This window comes from Callorhinus ursinus, unplaced genomic scaffold, assembly GCF_003265705.2.
Source record: "Callorhinus ursinus isolate GAN/ISIS: 27379988/994484 unplaced genomic scaffold, GSC_fseal_2.0 scaffold3, whole genome shotgun sequence".
NCBI lineage: Eukaryota > Metazoa > Chordata > Mammalia > Carnivora > Otariidae > Callorhinus > Callorhinus ursinus.
The window spans coordinates 85,196,809-85,216,282 of record NW_027397065.1 but is presented as its reverse complement, the minus strand read 5'-3'; the positions used below and the strand labels follow the sequence as shown (position 1 = coordinate 85,216,282).

The 19,474-nt window shown below is 40.5% G+C and overlaps 1 protein-coding gene across 1 annotated transcript in view; it reads left to right on the top strand.

The window, feature by feature from the left end:
• The first annotated feature begins 321 nt into the window (after positions 1–321).
• The window catches only part of MARCHF6 (membrane associated ring-CH-type finger 6), a 79,053-nt gene continuing 59,900 nt past the window's right edge, over positions 322–19,474 (top strand). Inside the window, exon 1 of the mRNA XM_025867467.2 lies at positions 322–561. Within this exon, the coding sequence (XP_025723252.1) occupies positions 543–561 (19 nt within the window). The 5' untranslated portion in view covers positions 322–542. The remainder of the gene's footprint in view (positions 562–19,474) is intronic.

Sequence of the window (19,474 nt, the reverse complement as noted above, 5' to 3'; positions counted from 1 at the left end):
GGCGGGCGGGACCCTCGCTGCGCTCACCGCCTCGCCGCCAGGCGCCTGCTCACGCAGCTTTAACCCCCGCCTCTGCGCCTCCTTTGTCGCCGCCCTCGGTGCCACCAGAGCTCGGCTCCTGCTTAGGTTTCCGCCCCGCCGCGCACAACAAGACCGAGGTGGCCCGGAGCCCGGAGGCTCGCAGCCCCGCCCGCGCTCAGCCCACCCCGCCCGCGCGGCCGCCGGCGGCGGAAATGACGGCGCGCGTCGTTGGGGCGCTCCCGCCCCTTCCGCCCGGCGCCCCGCCCACGCCTCGCCGCTCCGCTCTCCCCGCCCCTCCCCCTCCCCTCTCACGTCCGCTTTCTGTCAGCCTGTCTCCCTCTCCCTCTCCCCCTCTCTCCTTCCTCTCGCTTCTCTCTCGCACCTGAGCTCACGCACCTGCCCGGGCCCGGCTCCACTCCCTCCTCCCTCCTCCCCCTCCCTCCCTTTCCGCCCCGGCCGGAAGGCTCCGGCCCCGGCCGCGGGAGCCTCGCGGCTGCGTCACCGCCGCCCCCCCAGACAAGATGGACACCGCGGAGGAAGGTAAGCGGCGGCGCCAGCTCCCTTGCACCGGCGCCTGGGTTCGGGCCGGGTCCGCGCCGCGGCCGCGGAGCTCGAGGCAGGCGGCGGGCCCCCTTGGCGGCGCGGCGGGGGCGCGCGGTGACAGCGGCGGGGCCGGCGCCTGAGGCCGTTTGTCCGCCGCGCTGGGCGCGAGGGGCGGCGGGCCGCGGCCGGGGGGAGCGGAAGGTGACCCCTTGGCGCCCCCCGCCGTTTCCCGCCCGTGCGCACGGAGGGCGGGGACCCGCCGGGGTAGGGGGCTTCGGGCCGCGGGGATCGGGGCCGGCGTGGCGTCCCCGCCCGCTTCGTCCCCCCAGCCCCCGGGGGACACGCTGCGATCGCTGCTCGAAGTAGGGGGGTGTATTCCACGCCCTTCCCCCATCCGGTTTTGTCTTTCTTATTGTCGTTTCGCCTATTGCTGTTGTACAGGCCCTACCCCCTGACAACAAAACTTCTTTGTTGACTCTGAAACTTCGCGAAAAATGCCCCGCCAGGTGACGGCTGAGTGCAGTGGACTGAGCCCTATTTAAGAACCTTGCCCTCTGCGTCCCTGCTCTCAAATAATTTGTTTACTGAACGTGGAAGAGTAAGGTCCAACGAGGTTATTAGGAGGAGGGAAGTTGTTTAGAATTCTTTTGTTTTGGTGTAGTTTATTTTGTGTTGAATCCCTGACACCCGTAAGCCGGGTTCTCTGTGCTTTGTTTTGTGAGTGCGTGTGTTTCGGGTATGGTTGTTTTGGAACAAGCTAACCCTTGTAAACGGAATACATAAGGCATAAATATCTTTTGAGTATTTAAATGCGTTTGCTTATCCACCGAAGGTAGGTTATTTTAAAGCGCTTTCACCTTTTTAGAATTTGTAAAATAATTTCGTGAGTCTGTAGAGGAAATTAATAAATAAATAATCCTGTCTCTCGATGGTTTGGTTATCAGTGAAGACGCACTTATGCCTGGGGTGACTTGATGTGGGGATATGTCTTTCAATCTTAACGGATTGCGGTTTTGGTGGTTTTAGATGAAAATCATCGAATACTGCCATGGTGTGCAATAGTGAGTAATACAGGTTTGCTGTTGTCTATATATGTAATGGATTGGTAGATCTCGATTCACCATTTTTTGAAATAAGTCTTTCCTTAGATGGTAAGAACCTCAGCTGTGAAGACGTCCGTGTGTGAGCGTTTACAAAGCATACTCACATGCGTTTACACATGCCCTTTCGTAGTTGCCCCAGAGAGTGGGTAGGTAGTAATCTCTTTTACAGGTGTGGAAATTCAGGCTTCGTTATTTTAACAGCTTGTCCAAGTTTCACACACTAATAAAAGATTTGAACCTAGATGTTCTGATTACAAATAGAGTTTTCCTTTCATTATGCCTCAGTTGTGTTTATTATATACAGGGAGTGAAAGCTGGTGGCTGCAGGAGACTCCTTTGGAAAAAATGGTAAAGTGAAACTGCTGAGAGGTTAGGAATTACTTTGTTTTTGACAGATGGTCCTTGTGTGTGAATTTCCATCTGCGTAGATTGCGGGTCATTTTGGATTCACATTTTAATGACTCATTCTAATAAGGCAAGTATTTATCACGATGTGTGCTGGCATATTACATTAAATTCCATTCTTTGAGCCTGGGCACTCACAGTGCTCTACGTTTATGGTGCTGTAGTTAGTGGAAACTCAGGGATTGCGGAATCTGATTTTATATGGAATTTTGAAAGAAAGGTTTTCAGTGTACTTCCAGTGCTTAAACATGTTTTTACTTGTAAAATTATAATCAGGGTAAGATAGAAATGATTTTTATTTATTGACTTGAACGCTGTTTCCTATTGAAATAACTATGAGCTCGTGTATATAGTGTTTATTTTGCTAAACACTTTATAAACATCTCATTCAGTTCTCTCAACATTTTAAGGTAGGTAATATCCACTCTTTATGGAGAGGAAACGGAGGGTTGGTATTATTAGTGACTTGCCTAAGGTCATACAGGGAGCAAGGTCAGAGGTAAGATTCAGACTCAGGTCTGTCAGACACTATGGTTAAAATAGATAAAATAACTTTTGTTACTGCCTTTATAGGATGAATCATTTACATATTTTGGCAGAACCTTTTTTTGGCATTTGTTTTATGAAACTATTAGTCATGAAACGAGAGTGAATTTTAATACTTCTCATGTCCACTTTTACTAAATTCCAAATCAGAAGACTTTGGAAATTTTCAAAATTAAATTTAAATTTAACTTGAAAAAACATTGGAAGGAAAGGGAGGATTACAGAGGATTTCATGATATAGCGAAGAACAGGTTGGAAACAACTGCTCTGTTTGCTAAATTGGTTATTACAGATTATTTCTTAAATTGAAAAAATGCAATTGGGTTTTTTATCTGATTATAAAAGAAACAGTTTTTTTTGTAGGAGACTTAGTAAAAATGAGAGAAAATTACAAAAATATGTAAAGAAAATTAAGTTTTAAAAATTGTCACCTATTGCAGCACCTGGGTGGCTCAGTCCTTAAGCGTCTGCCATGATCCCGTGGTCCTGGGATTGAGCCCCGCATTGGGCTCCCAGCTCAGCGGGAAGCCTGCTTCTCCCTCTCCCTCTCCCTCTGCTTGTGTTCCCTCTCTCGCTGTGTTTCTCTCTGTCAAATAAATAAATAAAATCTTTAAAAAAAAAATTGTCTCCTATTGTTAAAAACACTGATAATGTTTACTTTTTTAATATGTTAATCTGAGCCAACAGACTAAAAATGTTATTAAAATACCAATGATACAAGTAGAGTGTAACTCTTCCCACTCTTAAAAATAGCGTCTTGCTTTTCTCTAGTGTACTGTATGTGATATTATAATGCTCAGAATGTTTTGTATTTGTAGTAAACAGTATTGCATTCTGTTAGAAAGTTGATTATTTGCCAGATGGATTTTGGCCTTTCATATTAAGTGTTTGCTAGATTTTAAGGATCTCTAAAAAGTGTTCAGTGTGTTAAATTTTATTTTTGTAAAATCAATAGGTTTATAATCCATTCTCATTACACAGGAGAAATGAATCATTCATACTGTTTATATGTAGTTTGTATGAGTGTAGGTAGGTTGTATAAACTGCTATCATCATATCTTTGAACTTCAGAAGATACCTTAGATATGCAGCTTCCTCATTTTCTGGATTAGGAGTCTGATCCTGCAGTGCACTGAGATTTTTCAGTTTCAGGAAAAAAATCTGTCTTTTGCTCAAGGATATACATTTTTTAAAAGAAAAAACACCACACTGTTGGAATAGATGTTGCAAGCAAGTGTTGATATATGAAACCCTCATGAAGATATTAAATGCATTTTGCTATAGTAGAGTGTTCTCATTTCAGTCCAGTGGTACAGACCTGACTTTTTTTTTTTTAAATTTTGCTCTATCACTCCTTACTCTAGCAAAATGCAATACAAAATATCAGTAATTTTTTTATAGAGTGCCAAAGCAGTTATTCTTTATGCTTTATGAGACACACTGGGAAGGTATGGAGTTGGAGTGTATTGCAGTTGATCATGTTCTGTATTTACTATGGCAAAACCTGAGGTGACAGATTTGGAAGAAATGAGTTAAAAGCATGGGAAGTTGTCAGAACCAGACAACTAGTTATCTTTCTAGAACCACATAGTCTTTCATCTCTGCTTTCGGACATGTCTGCTTCACTCTTCTCACCACGGATCAACCTTCACTGCTTTGGCGTGCTTATGACCACCAAGCAGACATGCACTTATTTGGCAAATGCTTACGGAGCACCTGTTACAGGCCAGGCACTATTTTATGCTTTTGTGCTAGGCAGGAAACAAAATAGACAAAATCCCTTATTTCCTTGAGTTTACATTCTTTTGGCTTGGTAGGGGAGGAAGGGAAGACAGAAAATAAGTTATGTGGCATAACTGGAAGGTTATAAATGCGGTGGAGAGCAGTAAATCTGTAGGGAATAGGAGAGGAGGATGGTGTTGCAGTTTTAAATGTGACGAGGAAGGCCTCACTGAGAAGGAGCAAAGTAGGAGAGGGAGTTAGACATACTCTGTGGGCAGAGCATTCTAGGCAGAGACAATAGCCAGCGTGAAATCTTCAAGACGGGAGTATGCCGGGAATGTTCAGGAACCAGGAGACCAGTGTAGCTGCAGTGGAGTGAATGAGTTGGGCAAAGAGGAAGTAAAATACGAGGTCAGGGAGATCATGGGGCCAGGGGGAGTATAGAAGGGGAACAAGTATGTAAGACTTTACTTTTACTTTTGTGAGGTAGGGTTTTGAGCAGAGGTGAGGCATTGTCTTGTCATTCAGTTACTGGCTGTTTCCTTGAATATATCTTTTTCCTTATCAACTTAATCTTAAATCCAAATTTCTGGGGGCTAGAATCTGGCCCATGTTGGGTCAGGTGCCTACCCATGATCCAGGTAGCTGGGTGGTGGTGGGGAAGATAGTGGAAGAATAAAAATCATGTCAAAAGGCACAGACTAACAGTTATAAGGCCTGGAGATAATAGTAGACAGCATGGTAACTGTAGTTAATACTATATTATATATTTGAAAGTTACTAAGAGAGTAGATCTTAAAAGTTCTTACCACAAGAAAAAATTACGTGTGGTGATGTATTTAGTTAGACTCGTTGTGCTGATCATTTCACAATATATACATATATTGAATCTATGTCATACACTTGAAAGTAATGTTATATGTCAGTTACATCTCAATAAAAAGAAAACAAATAAAAGTTATGGCTGGCTGTGTCCATTCTTGGTCAGGGCAGACGTCCCAAAAGTTGTCTCCTCCATTGTTGAATACCTTCTAGGCTGGAATGCTGTGTGTGATTTTTTTTTTTTTTTTAAGATTTTATTTATTTATCTGACAGAGACACAGCAAGAGAGAGAACACAAGCAGGGGGAGTGGGAGAGGGAGAAGCAGGCCTCCCGCCGAGCAGATAGCCCGATGTGGGACTCGATCCCAGGACTCTGGGACCATGACCCGAGCCGAAGGCAGACGCTTAACCACTGAGCCACACAGGCGCCCTGCTGTGTGTGATTAATATTGGGCTATCTGGGTATTCTCTTCCAGACCAGGCTTATTTTAGTTGGGCTTTACTTCTCTCCTGTAAGGACATGAAGATCGCTTATTTTTAGCATAATACAGGTAAAATGGAAAGAGTTCTTAAAAAAGAGAACAGGAAGTAAGATCCCACGGGAAAACTTACTAATTCAAACTATATTTTAGAATGCTATTGCAGTGGGCATAGATAGATATTATAGAAAGATATTACAGGAATTTGTGTTCAGGCAATGGAAATGGAAAGAACGAGAAAGAAAAACAACAGATTAGGGTAGAATTAATAGAATACAGTGATTGGTGAGGTGATACAGGGAGGAGGATTTGAAAATGATTTCTAGTGTTTCATTAGCTCTGAAGGGGAAGAGATAAATTCAGTTTTGGGTAATGTATTTGTAATGGGTGCGATAACAAAGTACCACAGACTGGGTGGCTTCTGCAATAGAAAGTTATTTTCTCACAGTTCTTGACGCCAGAAGTTTGAGATCAAGATGTCTGCCGGGCTGGTTTCTTCTGAGGTTTCTCTCCTTGGCTTGCAGATTTTTGTCTTCTTCCTGTGCCTGTCTATGGTTTTCTCTCTTTGCGCTTCTGTGTCCTAATCTCCTTATACAGAGGCACCTCATGTTCAATTAGGGCCCTCCCCAATGACCTTATCTTTAACTTAATTATGTCTTTAAAGACCTTGTCTACAAAACAGTCATTCTGAGGTTAAAGGGATTAGGACATCAATATTATGAGTTTTGGTGGGCCACTTGGGTGCCCAGTGACAACTCGGTGGCTCAGTCAAAGGTCTGCCTCTGGCTCAGGTCATGATCCCAGTCTCAGGGGTCCTGGGATTGAGCCCCACGTTGTCGTTGGGCTCCCTGCTCAGTGGGCTTTCTGCTTCTACCTCTCCCTCTGCCCCTTCCCCCCACTTAAGCTCTCATGCTTTTTCTCTCTTTCTCTAATAAATACATACACACACACACACTCACACGTGAATTTTGGTGGAGCTGGTGGAAACAACACAGTTCAGTGCATAAACAGACATGGTGAGTTCTTTTTTTTAAATTTTTTTTTATTATGTTAATCACCATACATTACATCATTAGTTTTTGATGTAGTGTTCCATGATTCATTGTTTGTGCATAACACCCAGTGCTCCACGCAGAACGTGCCCTCTTTAATACCCATCACCAGGCTAACCCATCACCCCACCCGCCTCCCCCCTAGAACCCTGTTTGTTTCTCAGAGTCCATCATCTCTCAGGGTTCCTCTCCCCTTCCGATTTACCCCCCTTCATTCTTCCCCTCCTGCTATCTTCTTTTTTTTTTAAACATTTTTTTTTAAAGATTTTATTTATTTATTCATGAGAGACAGACAGAGAGAGAGAGAGAGAGAGAGAGAGAGGCAGAGAGAGAGAAAGGCAGAGGGAGAAGCAGGCTCCCAAGGAGCAGGGAACCCAATGCGGGACTCGATCCCAGGACTCCGGGATCATGACCCGAGCCGAAGGCAGACGCTTAACCATCTGAGCCTCCCAGGGGCCCAAAAACAGAACTTCAAATGCAATACATGTTAACAAAAGTAACTTTATGATAAATGTATTTTCCAAGACACAAACTTCATTGAGAAAAGTAGCATTGTTTCAATTTTTTGCAAATCTTTTTTGTCTGAATTGTTAGAAGACAGTTAGATTGACGTCTGTGCCCCTGCAGTTACTCTTGAGATATGTTTTGGTTAAAGTGTATGAAGAAGATTGGACTTCACACAGATAATTTGAAGAAGGGAGGTGTACTCTCAGGTAATTTTTGATGTCCTTTGGTACTATGCCAAAGTTCGACAAGTGGTAGTTTCTTTAAGCGGTATTATATCTGAAAGCATACCTCACCTTTTAAAACATTAAATCAACCTAAATTAAAATCCATTGGTTTGATGGCTCAGGATAGTCCAGAAATAGACTCATACCCATGTGGACAATTGATTTTTGATGTAGATACAAAAGCAGTTCGGTGGAGAAAGTATAGCTTTTCAACAAATGGTGCTGGAATAATTGACTATTCATAGGCAAAAAATGAACTTCAAGCCATACCTTTCACCATATGCCAAAATTAACTCAGAGGGATGTTAGACCTAAATGAAAAACCTAACTATGAAACTTTTAGAAGAAAATATAGGAGAAAACCTTTGTGATCTTGGGTTAGGCTAAGATTTCTTAGATACAGCATTAAAAGCATGATCTGTAAAAGAAGAAATTGATAAATTGGATGGCATCAAAATTCACAACTTCTGCTCTTTGAAAGACACTGTTAAGAGAATGAAGACAGGCCACAGAAAATGTTTGCAAAATGTATATCTGATAAAGGATTTAATTGGAGTATATAAAAAACTCTCAACTTAGTAAGAAAACGCATGACACAGTTTAAGAGAGGCCCGAAGTTTTGGACACTTCGCCAGAGAATATATGCATATGGCTAATAAGCATATGAAAAGATGCTGAGCATCACTAGTCATTAGGTAAATGCAAATCAAAACCACAGTGAAATAATTCACACCCACTAGGATGACTATAATCAAAAGGGACAGATAGTCAGTGGAGAAGGATGTGGAGAAATTGGAACCTTCATTCATTGCTGGTGAGAATGTAAGATACAGTGTTAACAGAGTTGCCATATGAACCAGCATTTCCACTCCTAGGTATGTACCTAGGAGAATTCAAAATATATCTTCACACCCCATTGTGTATCAACTGATGAATGGATAAGCAAAATGTAACACATCTAGAAAATGGAATATTATTTGGCAATACAAAGGAATGAAATACTGGTATATATTATAATTGGTTGAACCTCAAACATTGTGCTAAGTGAAAGAAACTGGTCATGAAACATCACATTTTATGTGATCCAAATTATGGCTCAGATAGGCAAATCTATGTAAAGAGAAAGAATGGGGAATGACTTAATAGTTACAAGGTTTCTTTTTGGGATGATGAGGATGTTAAAAAATTAGATTGTGGTAGTGGTTGCATCACTCTGTAAAATACATTAAAAGCCTTGAATTGTGTACTTTAGTTGTTGAGCTTTATAATATGTATATTTCATTAAAGCTGTTAACAGAATAAAACTACAATAAGGTATTATCACTACATATCTATTAGAATGAATGAAATTATAAAGTATGAGCGTACCAAATGTTGGTCAGAATGTGGAACAACAGTAACTTTGATATACTGCTGGAATGTAAAGTGGTACAACCACTTTGGAAATCAGTGTAGCAATTTCTTAAAAAGTTAACATATGATCCAGCCATCGTACTGGTAGGGACTTCCTAAGAGAAATGAATGCATACAAACTCTTGTATGTGAATGTATATAGCAGTTTTATTTGTAAAATCCTGACACTTGAACCAACCCAAATGCCTATCAACAGATGAATGCATAAACAAATTGTGATACACCTATACAATGGATTACTAGTCTGTGATTCAAAGACATGAACTGTTGATACAACATACACGAATCTCAAAATAATAAGTGAAAGAAGCCACAGTATGTGCCGCTTACGTACAACTCTGGAAAACGCACATTAATCCATAGTACTAGAATGCAGACTGATGGTTGCCTAGGAATGGGACTGAGAGAAGGGTGGGATGGAGAGATTATCAAGGGACCTGAGTTAATTTTGGTGGTGATGGTTATGTTCATTATCTCAATTGTGATGACAGTTTCATCATTGACAAGCTTATAAAGTGATAACCCCTTTAAGTGCATTTTATTGTATGTCAGTGATTCCCCAGTGAAGCTATTTTTTAAAAGATTTTATTTATGTGAGAGAGAAAGAGAGAGTGCGTGCACACAGAGGAGAGTGAGAGGGAGAAGCAGACTCCCCGCTGAGCAGGGAGCCCCACATGGGGCTCGATCCCGGGACCTGGAGATCATGACCTGAGCCACCCAGGCGCGCCCCTAATAAAGCTATTTTTAAAAATCCATTGGTTTATTTTTTTACTCATGCATGGTTTTATAACATCATGTTGGTCTTTTGGTAGATACTTGATCATTGAGTTATGCAGATCTTCCAAATGTTGACACGTTTCATGTGTATTATCAAAGCTTACATTCCTTAACATCACTACCTGTCTCATCTTGAAAAGCCTTTTAGGTATTGGGGAAGCTGTCAGGCTCATTGTGGTGATCACAAGTTTTCTAAAATCCTAATTTTTGCTTGAAAGTTTGATTTTTATCATTGGCAACAAATACAGTCAGTTGTTTTCCTTGGCTCCTAGGCTCACTTCATTCTTTTGTGATAAAATGCTTGAATACCCAGACCTGTCTGAATAACTTGTTTTTGTTTTTTGTTTTTTGTTTTTTTCAGTTTTTTTAGCCATGGTAAAAATGATGTTTCAAAAACAAGCCATGATGTTTCATGGGAGGAAAAAACAGCTAGTTCAGCTGATAACTCCAAAGAATTGTACAAAGTACTTTTTCTTGAGGCAAACGTTGCTGTTGCGCTCAAGTCCAGGAGTGATCCCACACTCCCTGTATTTTCTAGTTCTAAAACTTCCGATTGATTCTTCTTTAAATCTTGTTTTTTTTTTTTTTCCTCTCTTGATCTAGTGAAGAGACAGACAGCACATAGTAAGTTAACCAGAGGAAGTTGAATAACTAAGCTACGGCAAGAGGGTAGCTATAGAGATGTAAAGAATACTGTAAAGGGAACCTGAGCAAGAGGGTGAGTATCCGAGTAGGGACAGACTCGGAAGAGGTAGGGCCACTCCTGACTGTTGTGGTTTAGACATCAGTGCAGGAGTGTGGAGTTGTCCAGAGCTAGTCCACAGTTTCTGGGCTAGCAGGAAGTAACCCTTCAGGGTGCAGGAGAGCCAAAGTTGATGGATGGGCATGTGGGGGGAGTTGGGTACCCTGTTGGGTACAAGACCTGGAGTGTCTTGGGTTCTTATCAGTAGGGTTGAAAAGGTGGTCATTATAACAAACCTGACAGTGCAGCAGGAGCCAGAAAACCACTTCCTTCCTCCTGCGTTGTCCCTCCAGTACCTCCTACTGACAAATTTGTTTTAAAAAAAATGTTTTGAGTTCAGTGACTTACCACTGGACAGGTACTGAAGGACAGATTTGGAACTGAGGTGAACTAAGTTGATAGCTGGCACACCCTTCCTAAGTGTTGGAGCCACTGCCGGTGCTGCTGAACTGACAGTTGCCCCCCTGCTCCGGGGCAAATGACCGCCAGGGGGCGCCCGGCTGGCTCAGTCGGAAGAGCATGTGACTCTTGCTCTCTGGCTTGTGAGTTCAAGCCCCACGCTGGGTGTAGAGATTAAAGAAATAAAACTTGAAAAAGAAAAAAGAATCCCCACTAGTATCTCTGTAACTACTGCAGGAGTTCAAAGCACCTGCAATTAGCTGCCAGTGCTGTTTTTAGAGCCAGAAGTAGAAAATGGCTTCACCTTTTCCCCCAAAAGTACTTCTCCTTGACTCGGTGCAACTCAAGCCTAGTCATCAAAAACAAGGAAAGCCTGAAAAACAGCCAGACTCAAGAGAAACTGTCTTAGCCAAGCTAAGGAGACATGGCAACTAAATGTCAGGTGGATTTTGGAACAACAACAAAAAAAGGACATCAGGTGAAGACTAAGGAAATCTGAGTAAACTGGATTTTAGTTAATGATGTGTGAATATTGGCTCCTTAACTTTAACAAAAGTACCATGTTAACGTAGATGTTAATAATAGGGGATACTGGGTGCTGTGTGTATGGGAACACTGCACGATCTTAGATTTTCTGTAAATGTAAAATTGTTCTGAAAAATAAAGTCTACTACTAATAATTTAACAGTCCTTTGTTTATTGAATTATCACCAGAAGGATAATTACCAGAAGGACTGTGCAGACACTTTGAAATCTAATGTGGAAAAACTTTCAAGGTAGATAATGACCTAAAAATTATGACATATACCCAAAACTTCTAGGGTTTTCTTCTTCCTTTTCTCATAGTCGGTACTTAGGATACATTTGGTGAGCTGAATTGTTGGCTCGAAAAACTGATGGCGTGAGCCAAGCCAACATGGATGTTGACTTCAGCAACTAGTTCCAACTTGAGAGTCTGCTCTTACTGGTGGTTCTTTTCTCCCCCCTCTCATTTCCTGGGCAGTCTCCACACTCAGTCACCAAGGATTTGAGATTTTTCATTAAAACAAACAAAAAACCACCTTCATATCTATTGAGCTAGGCACTGTGCTAGGAACTTTTAGAAGGTATGCCTTGTGAAGATATTAGGTATTCAAATAAAGCAACAAAAGTTCCCACAGGATTAAACAGAAGAATTTTGCTTTTGAAAAGCAGGAAGAGCCTGGGGAGGTGGAGGGGAAAAAAAGAAAAGAAAAGCGGGAAGAGTTTTTTGCTTTGCTGTTTCTAAGTTGATTTGCATTCATAACAAATAAAATAAAATGCAATGCTTTTATTTTGGCCTGAGCTAGATTTGTAATTTTACTGCATGTAAATGTGGCAGGAATTTTATTCTACCGTAAAACTTTATTATTTCAGTTTTAGTAAAGGGCCCCAGGCTGTGCCTTCTGTAGACATTCTTCTTTTATAACCTTGGTCATGTTACTCTGTTGAGGTTTTGGGTGGTAGGGTTGGTCTTCATATACAAGATAGGTGTATTCTTTCATTGTATTCGTGGTAGTTGGGCTTGTTTTAGTTCCGCCCCCTGCCCCCAACCTGCTGAGACGCTTTATGAAACAGGATAGGCTAATTTGTCTTTGTCACAAACTACCTCCAAACCTCAGCAGCTTAAAGCAACAAAAGGTTCCTTTCTCACTGAGTATTATGTCTACTACAGGTGGGGGGAGATGCTCCTGCTGACTGTAGTCACTTGGAGACCTAGATTGACGGAGGCTCCATCTTAGGGTGTGCTTCCACAATCGTTGAGGCAGGAAAATGCAGTGTGATGTATTGTGTTCATTAGCTCCCCAGATTTTCTACCCAGGAGTGATACACATCATTGTAGCTTATCTTTCATTGACTGAAGCAAGTCACATGTCCGTGTCTAATTTCAGAGGTGGCAGGGAAGTACAGTCCTACTATTTATCCAGAAAATGGAATGCCGGAAATACTTGATGTCCAATGCTGGTGATTTCCTCCACAGTCCCTGACAGCATTAATTCTTATCTGGCTGGATGAAATTAATGGGCTTGTTGGGATACATTTCAGTATACAACTTCATTAGTGAAGGAACAATAATTTCTTTTCATGTCATTATCCTTTCTCCTTTGTTCTTCTCATGTCTATTTAGACAGTACTATAGGAAGTCTTTTTAAAATTAAAATATAAATACAGTAAAACTTACCTTATTTAATGTTCATGAGGTTTTTGTTTTGTTTCAGTCTGGGATAGTTTACTTTTTTAATTCCAGTGCAGTATTACATTAGTTTCAGATACACAATATAATGATTCAGCAGTTCCATATATTACTCCTGTGCTCATCAGGATAAGTGTACTCTTAATCCCCTTCACCTATTTCACCCATTACCCCACCCACCTCTCCTCTGGTAACCGTCTGTTTATTCTGTAGTTAACAGTCTGTTTTTTTTTAGTTTGTCTCCCTTTTTTTTTTTTCTTCATTTGTTTTGATTCTTAAATTCCACATACAGTGAAATCATACAGTATTTGTCTTTGACTTACTTTGTTTAGCATTATACTCTCTAGCTCCATCCATGTGGTTACAAATGGCAAGACTTTATTCTTTTTTATGGCTGAATAATATTCCATTGTGTATATGTGTGTATACATACACGTATATATATATAGATATATCACATATATATATATCCTTTATTCATCTATCAGTGGTAGTGTCCATGAGTTTTTGACAAATGCATACAGTCACATAGCCAGCACATTCAAGGGATGGACTAATTCAGCCCTCCTTTCAAATATCCCTGTTCCCTTTTATGATCAATCCCACTCCCAGACCCTGGCAACCACTGATGTATTTCTGTCTTTGTAGTTTTACCTTTTCCACATGTTATAAATGGAATCATCTAGTATGTAGCTTTTTCAGCCTGGCTTCTTTTGTTTCACATATAATGCATTTGAGATTTATTCATGTTGTATGTATCAGTATTTCATTCCTTTTTATTGCTTAATACTATTCTGTTGTAGAAAAGAATATTGAATGTACCACAGTTTATCCTCCAGTTGTGGAATGCTTTGATTGGTTGTTTCCATATTGAGGAAATTATGAGTGAAGCTATTAACCCAGATTCATACGGGTTTTTGTACAAGCATAAATTTTCATTTTACTAAGTTAAATATCTAGGAATATGATTGCTGCATCATATGGTAAGAGTTTTTTTTTTCTTTTTGTCATTTTAATGTAGTGGTATTGTACTGTGATTTAAAATTCTTTATGGTAAAATATACATCACAAAATTTACCATTCTAACCATTTTTAAGCATACAGTTCACTGGTATTAAATATAGTCACACTGTTGTACAACCATCACCATCCTATTGTGATTTTAACTTGCAGTTTGCTAATGACCTCAGCATTTTTTTATTTGTATACCTTCTTTGGTGAAATATCTGTTCAAATCTTTTGCTGAATTTTTTTTTTTTTTTTTTTTTTTTTGGACTGCCTTCTTATTGTTAAGACCCCAGTTAGTAAGCTGGACAAAGGACTTAGAAAATTTACAAAGGAAGAGAACTTGGTAAAATGTGGAAATGTTGGCTTCACTAGTCATTAGCTGCTGTACTATCTGGTTATTTTATGTTTATATTTCAGTGGTGTAATGTGTTTTGCCAGAGGGAGCAGCCTACTATACAAATGGAAGAATACAACAAAGTTGGAGTAGTAGATAGAAAATATGTACAGAATATTGACATTAAATTGTGAAAAAAATAAAACATTCAAGAAAAGATCATACAACCAAGTTGAAAGAATGAGCCAGTCTTGTAATTGGCGGTTATGTTTTAATGCTCATTTCCTCATTAACTTGGGTGATAATTTAGTTGGGCCTCAGTAACTAAAATAGAGTTAGCTAATCTAGGTCTGCTTCCCTCTCGGCCTTGGCTGCTAGAGGTGGTGTTGGGGCCACATTTTTTTTTTTTTTTAAGATTTTATTTATTTATTTGACAGTGAGAGACACAGTGAGAGAGGGAACACAAGCAGGGGGAGTGGGAGAGGGAGAAGCACGCTTCCCGCTGAGCAGGGAGCCCGATGCGGGACTCGATCCCAGGACCCTGGGATCATGACCTGAGCCGAAGGCAGATGCTTAACGACTGAGCCACCCAGGCGCCCAGGGCTGCATTTTTTTCCCCTGTGGTGTTTGGCTGGGGTACAGAGGCAGGCATTTATTGTCTAAAAATTTCCCTCTTGTTAGGTTGCCTCTTTCCTGGTCTTTGGCTTTTTTGGGGTAAATTTGTCTTTTCCCATTGGTGTTTTCAGATTGTCAGCTTCTCTACCTCCAGCACCAGTCCCCAGGATACATGAAGCAAAACACAAACCCAGAGAACTCACTGGATGTGATTCCTTGGGTCACCAGTTCCCTTGCTGCTCTGCCTTTTCTTCACTTTTTAGAGTCATCTTCTGTTTATTTATGTATAATGTCCTGGGCTTTTAGCTGTACTTGGCAGGAGGTATAGGGAGAAGTGTGTTGATTTCATCTGGGCCATTCCCTTCAGTCCTCTTGTAGTCTTGACTGCCTCTTTCCTCTAGAGGTAACTACTATGGTGACTTCTAATAAATGTTAGTTTTTCCCGTTTGTGAATTTTTTTACATGTGGAATAGGTATTCTTTGTGTCTGAGTTCTTTTTGTGTGTGTGTGAGTTATCACTAAACATCACTATGCAATAAATCCAAATCGTGGTTGTAGTTTTAGTTGGTTTATTCTTATTGCCATATCATACTCAATTATGTGAATATACGAAAATTTATCCATTCTGCTGTTGATAGACAGTTTAGTAGTTTCCATTTTGGAGGTGGAGCCCAACGCAGGGCCTGAACCCACAGCCCAGAGATCAAAACCTGAGCTGAGATGGGCGCCTTGGGTGGCTCAGTTGGTTAAGCAACTGCCTTCGGCTCAGGTCATGATCCTGGAGTTCCAGGATCGAGTCCCACATTGGGCTCCCTGCTGAACAGGGAGTCTGCTTCTCCCTCTGACCCTCCTCCCTCTTATGCTCTCTATCTCTCATTCTCTCTCTCTCAAATAAATAAATAAAATATTTAAAAAAAACAAAAAACAAAAAACCTGAGCTGAGATCAAGAGTCGGGACGCTCAGCTGACTGAGCCACCCAGATGCCCCCATTTTGGAGGTCTTTTTATGAAATAGTGCTGCTATGAATGTTCTTGTACATGTCTTTGAATGTAAGTTTATAAGGAAACTATTAATTTTAATAGGTATTAGCAAAATACTACATAAATATATACTGTAGATATCATAAATATATAAAATATGTATATTTTCCCCCAAAACTGATCCACAAAGTTAGCAACTGTTAATAGTTTATGTATCCTTGCAGAAAAAATGTTTAGCTCTGTATACCTATGCCTTGTTTCAGGTTTTTCTACTGCAACATGGATTGGCAGGGAAGAAGCTTCCATTCCTTCCTAGTCCACACACAGACTAGCTAAGGAAATTTAGTTGAGGATATAGAGTGAGAGCAGGTGAAGTCTTTCACTTTGGCAGCTTTTCTCCGCTTCCAGTTTCCTAATAAGGTATGACTATGCCATGGTAAGCAGGGATTGGGGCCTGCTAAACAGCCAGATGTTTACCTTACGAAGTATTTTATAGCTAGGACTTATCACCATTCTAGTTTATTTATACCAACAATCTTCACCTTTCCATTTAGGGTAATATTTATACATGAGGTGCTTTTGAACAAAATTCAGTCACATCTTCATGATGTGGGAAAAAACAGGGCCAGTACTGCAAGAGAGATTAATGATATTTTTGGACCAAATTCCATTTTAAAGTCATTTAGATTAAATGGTTTTAAATTGGAATTAGGTTATTTGTTGTACATAAAGAGGCTTTTAGGAATGTCGAGACAAATTATTTAAATCTTACTCTGCTTTCTTCCCCTAATGAAGATATAGCCAATGGAAGTTTTACTACATTTTTAAAAACAGGATCAGTGAAATAAAAATCTAACATGAGTTTTCAAATTTGTGTGTTTGTACGTGCGTGCATATATGAAATAAGTCACATGTTAAGCCTTCTTGCTGAAGAACTTCATTGATAAAATTGGACTCGGTAGTGTCAGTACAATAAAAGTTCAACTGTGATATTTGTAAATTGCATGTTTAACCACTGTTTATTTTTTAAAGGTTTTATGTAAAATTTTATTTTTTTTAAGATCTTATTTATTTAGTTTAGAGAAAGAGAGCACGCACGTGCGAGCCGGGAAGGGGGGTAGAGGGAGAGGAAGAGGGAGAGGGACAATCTTAAACAGGTTCCATGCTCAGTGTGGAGCCGGATGCAGGGCTTGATCTCATGACCCTGAGATCTTGACCTGAGCTGAAATCAAAGAGTTGGACACTTAACCTACTCAGTCACCCAGGAGCCCCTAAAAATTTTATTTGATTGTTTGATTTTCAGAGGTAGAATTTAGTGATTCATCAGTTGCATATTACACCCAGTGCTCTTTACATCAGGTGCTCTCCTTAATTCCCATCACTTATTTACCTCATCCCCCCACCCACCTCCCCTCCAGCAACCCTGCTTGTTCCGTAGAGTTAAGAGTCTCTTACGGTCTTTCTCCCTCTCTGATTTCATTTTATTTTTCCTTCCCTTCCTCTATGTTCAACTGTTTTGTTTCTTACATTCCACATGACTGAAATCATATGGTATTTGTCTTTCTCTGACTTACTTTGCTTAGCATAATACCCTCTAGTTCCATCCATGTCGTTGCAAATGGCAAGATTTCATTCTTTTGATGACTAATTTTCCATTGTGTATATATACCATATCTTCTTTATCTGTTCATCTGTCGATGGACATCTGGGCTCTTCCCATATTTTGTTTTTTGTGGACATTGCTGCTGTAAACATTGGGGTGCAGGTGCCCCTTCCAATCACTGTGTTTGTATCCTTTGGATAAATACCTAGTAGTGCAGTTGCTGGGTAATAGGGTACCTGTATTTTTAACTTTTTGAGGAACAACCATACTGTTTTCCAGAATGGCTGCACCAGTTTGCATTCCCACCAATAGTGTAAGAGGGTTCTCTGTTCTCCACATCCTTGCCAACATCTGTTGTTTCCTCAGTTGTTAATTTTTACCGTTCTGACTGGTGTGACGTGATATCTCACTGTGGTTTTGATTTGTATTTCTCTGATGCTGGGTGATGTTGAGCATTTTTTCATGTGTCTGTTGGTCATTTGTATGTGTTCTTTGGAGAAATGTCTGCTCATGTATTCTGCCCATTTCTTGACTAGATTTTTTGTTTTTTGGGTCTTGAGTTTGATAAATTCTTTATAGGTTTTGGATACTAGCCCTTCATCTAATAAGGCATTTGCAAATATCTTCTCCCATTTGGTAGGTTGTCTTTTAGTTTTGTCGACTGTTTCCTTTGCTGTGCAAAGGCTTTTTATCTTGATGAAGTCCCCATAGTTCATTTTTGCTTTTGTTTCCCTTGCCTTTGGAGACGTGTCTAGTAAGAAGTTGCTGTGGCTGAGGTCAAAGAGGTTGCTGCCTTTACGTTCTTGTTCTCCTCTAGGATTTTGATGAATTCCTGTCTCACATTTGGGTCTTTCATCCATTTTGAGTTTATTTTTGTGTATGGTGTAAAAAAAAGAGGTCCAGTTTCATTCTTCTGCATGTGGCCGTCCAATTTTTCCAACACCATTTCTTAAAGAGACTTTTTTCCGTTGGGTATTTCCTTCTTTGTCGAAGATTAGTGGACCAGAGTTGAGGGTCCATTTCTGGGTTTTCTATTCTCTTCCATTGATCTTTGTGTCTCTTTTTGTGCTAATACCATACTCTCTTGAGGTACAGCTTTGTAATATAGCCTGAAGTCTGGAATGTGATGCCTCCAGCTTTTGTTTTCTTTTTCAGGATTGCTTTGGCTATTCAGGGTCTTTTGTGGTTCCATACAAATTTTAGTATCGTTTGTTCCAGCAAATGTTGATGGTATTTTGATAGGGATTGCTTTGAATGTGTAGATTGCTTTGGATGGCATAGACATTTTAACAGTATTTGTCCTTACAATCCATGAGTATGGAATGTTTCCCCATTTTAAAGATTTTATTTTTTGGGGCGCCTGGGTGGCTCAGTCATTAAGTGTCTGCCTCTGGCTCAGGTCATGATCCCAGGGTCCTGGGATTGAGCCCTGCATTGGGCTCCCTGCTTGGCGGGGACCCTGCTTCTCCCTCTCCCACTCCCCCTGCTTGTGTTCCCTGTCTTGCTGTCTCTCTCTGTCGAATAAATAAATAAAAAAATTCTAAAAAAAAAAAAAGATTTTATTTTTAGTAATTTCTGCACCCAGTGTGAGGCTCGAACTCACAACCCTGAGACCCAAGAGTTGCATGCTTCCCCAGCTGAGCCAGCTAGGTGCCCCTATTATGTAAAATTTTAAAAATGAAATAGACTAATGCAATAACCTCCAATAACCAGCATCTAGATTCAACAGATAAAGCATATGGCTGATAATTCTTTCATCTCAACCCTTTCCCTCTCCCATCTCCACACTTCTCCTGGATCATTTTAAAGCACATCCCATATACGAAATGTTTTCATCTGTAAATACTTACGTATTCTGAGAGATCACTTAAAAAACACACGCACACAACCACATTACCACCATCGTACTACTTACCGGTTTTATCCTCCCAAGTTTTTAAAATTATTATCAATATTATTGTTCTTC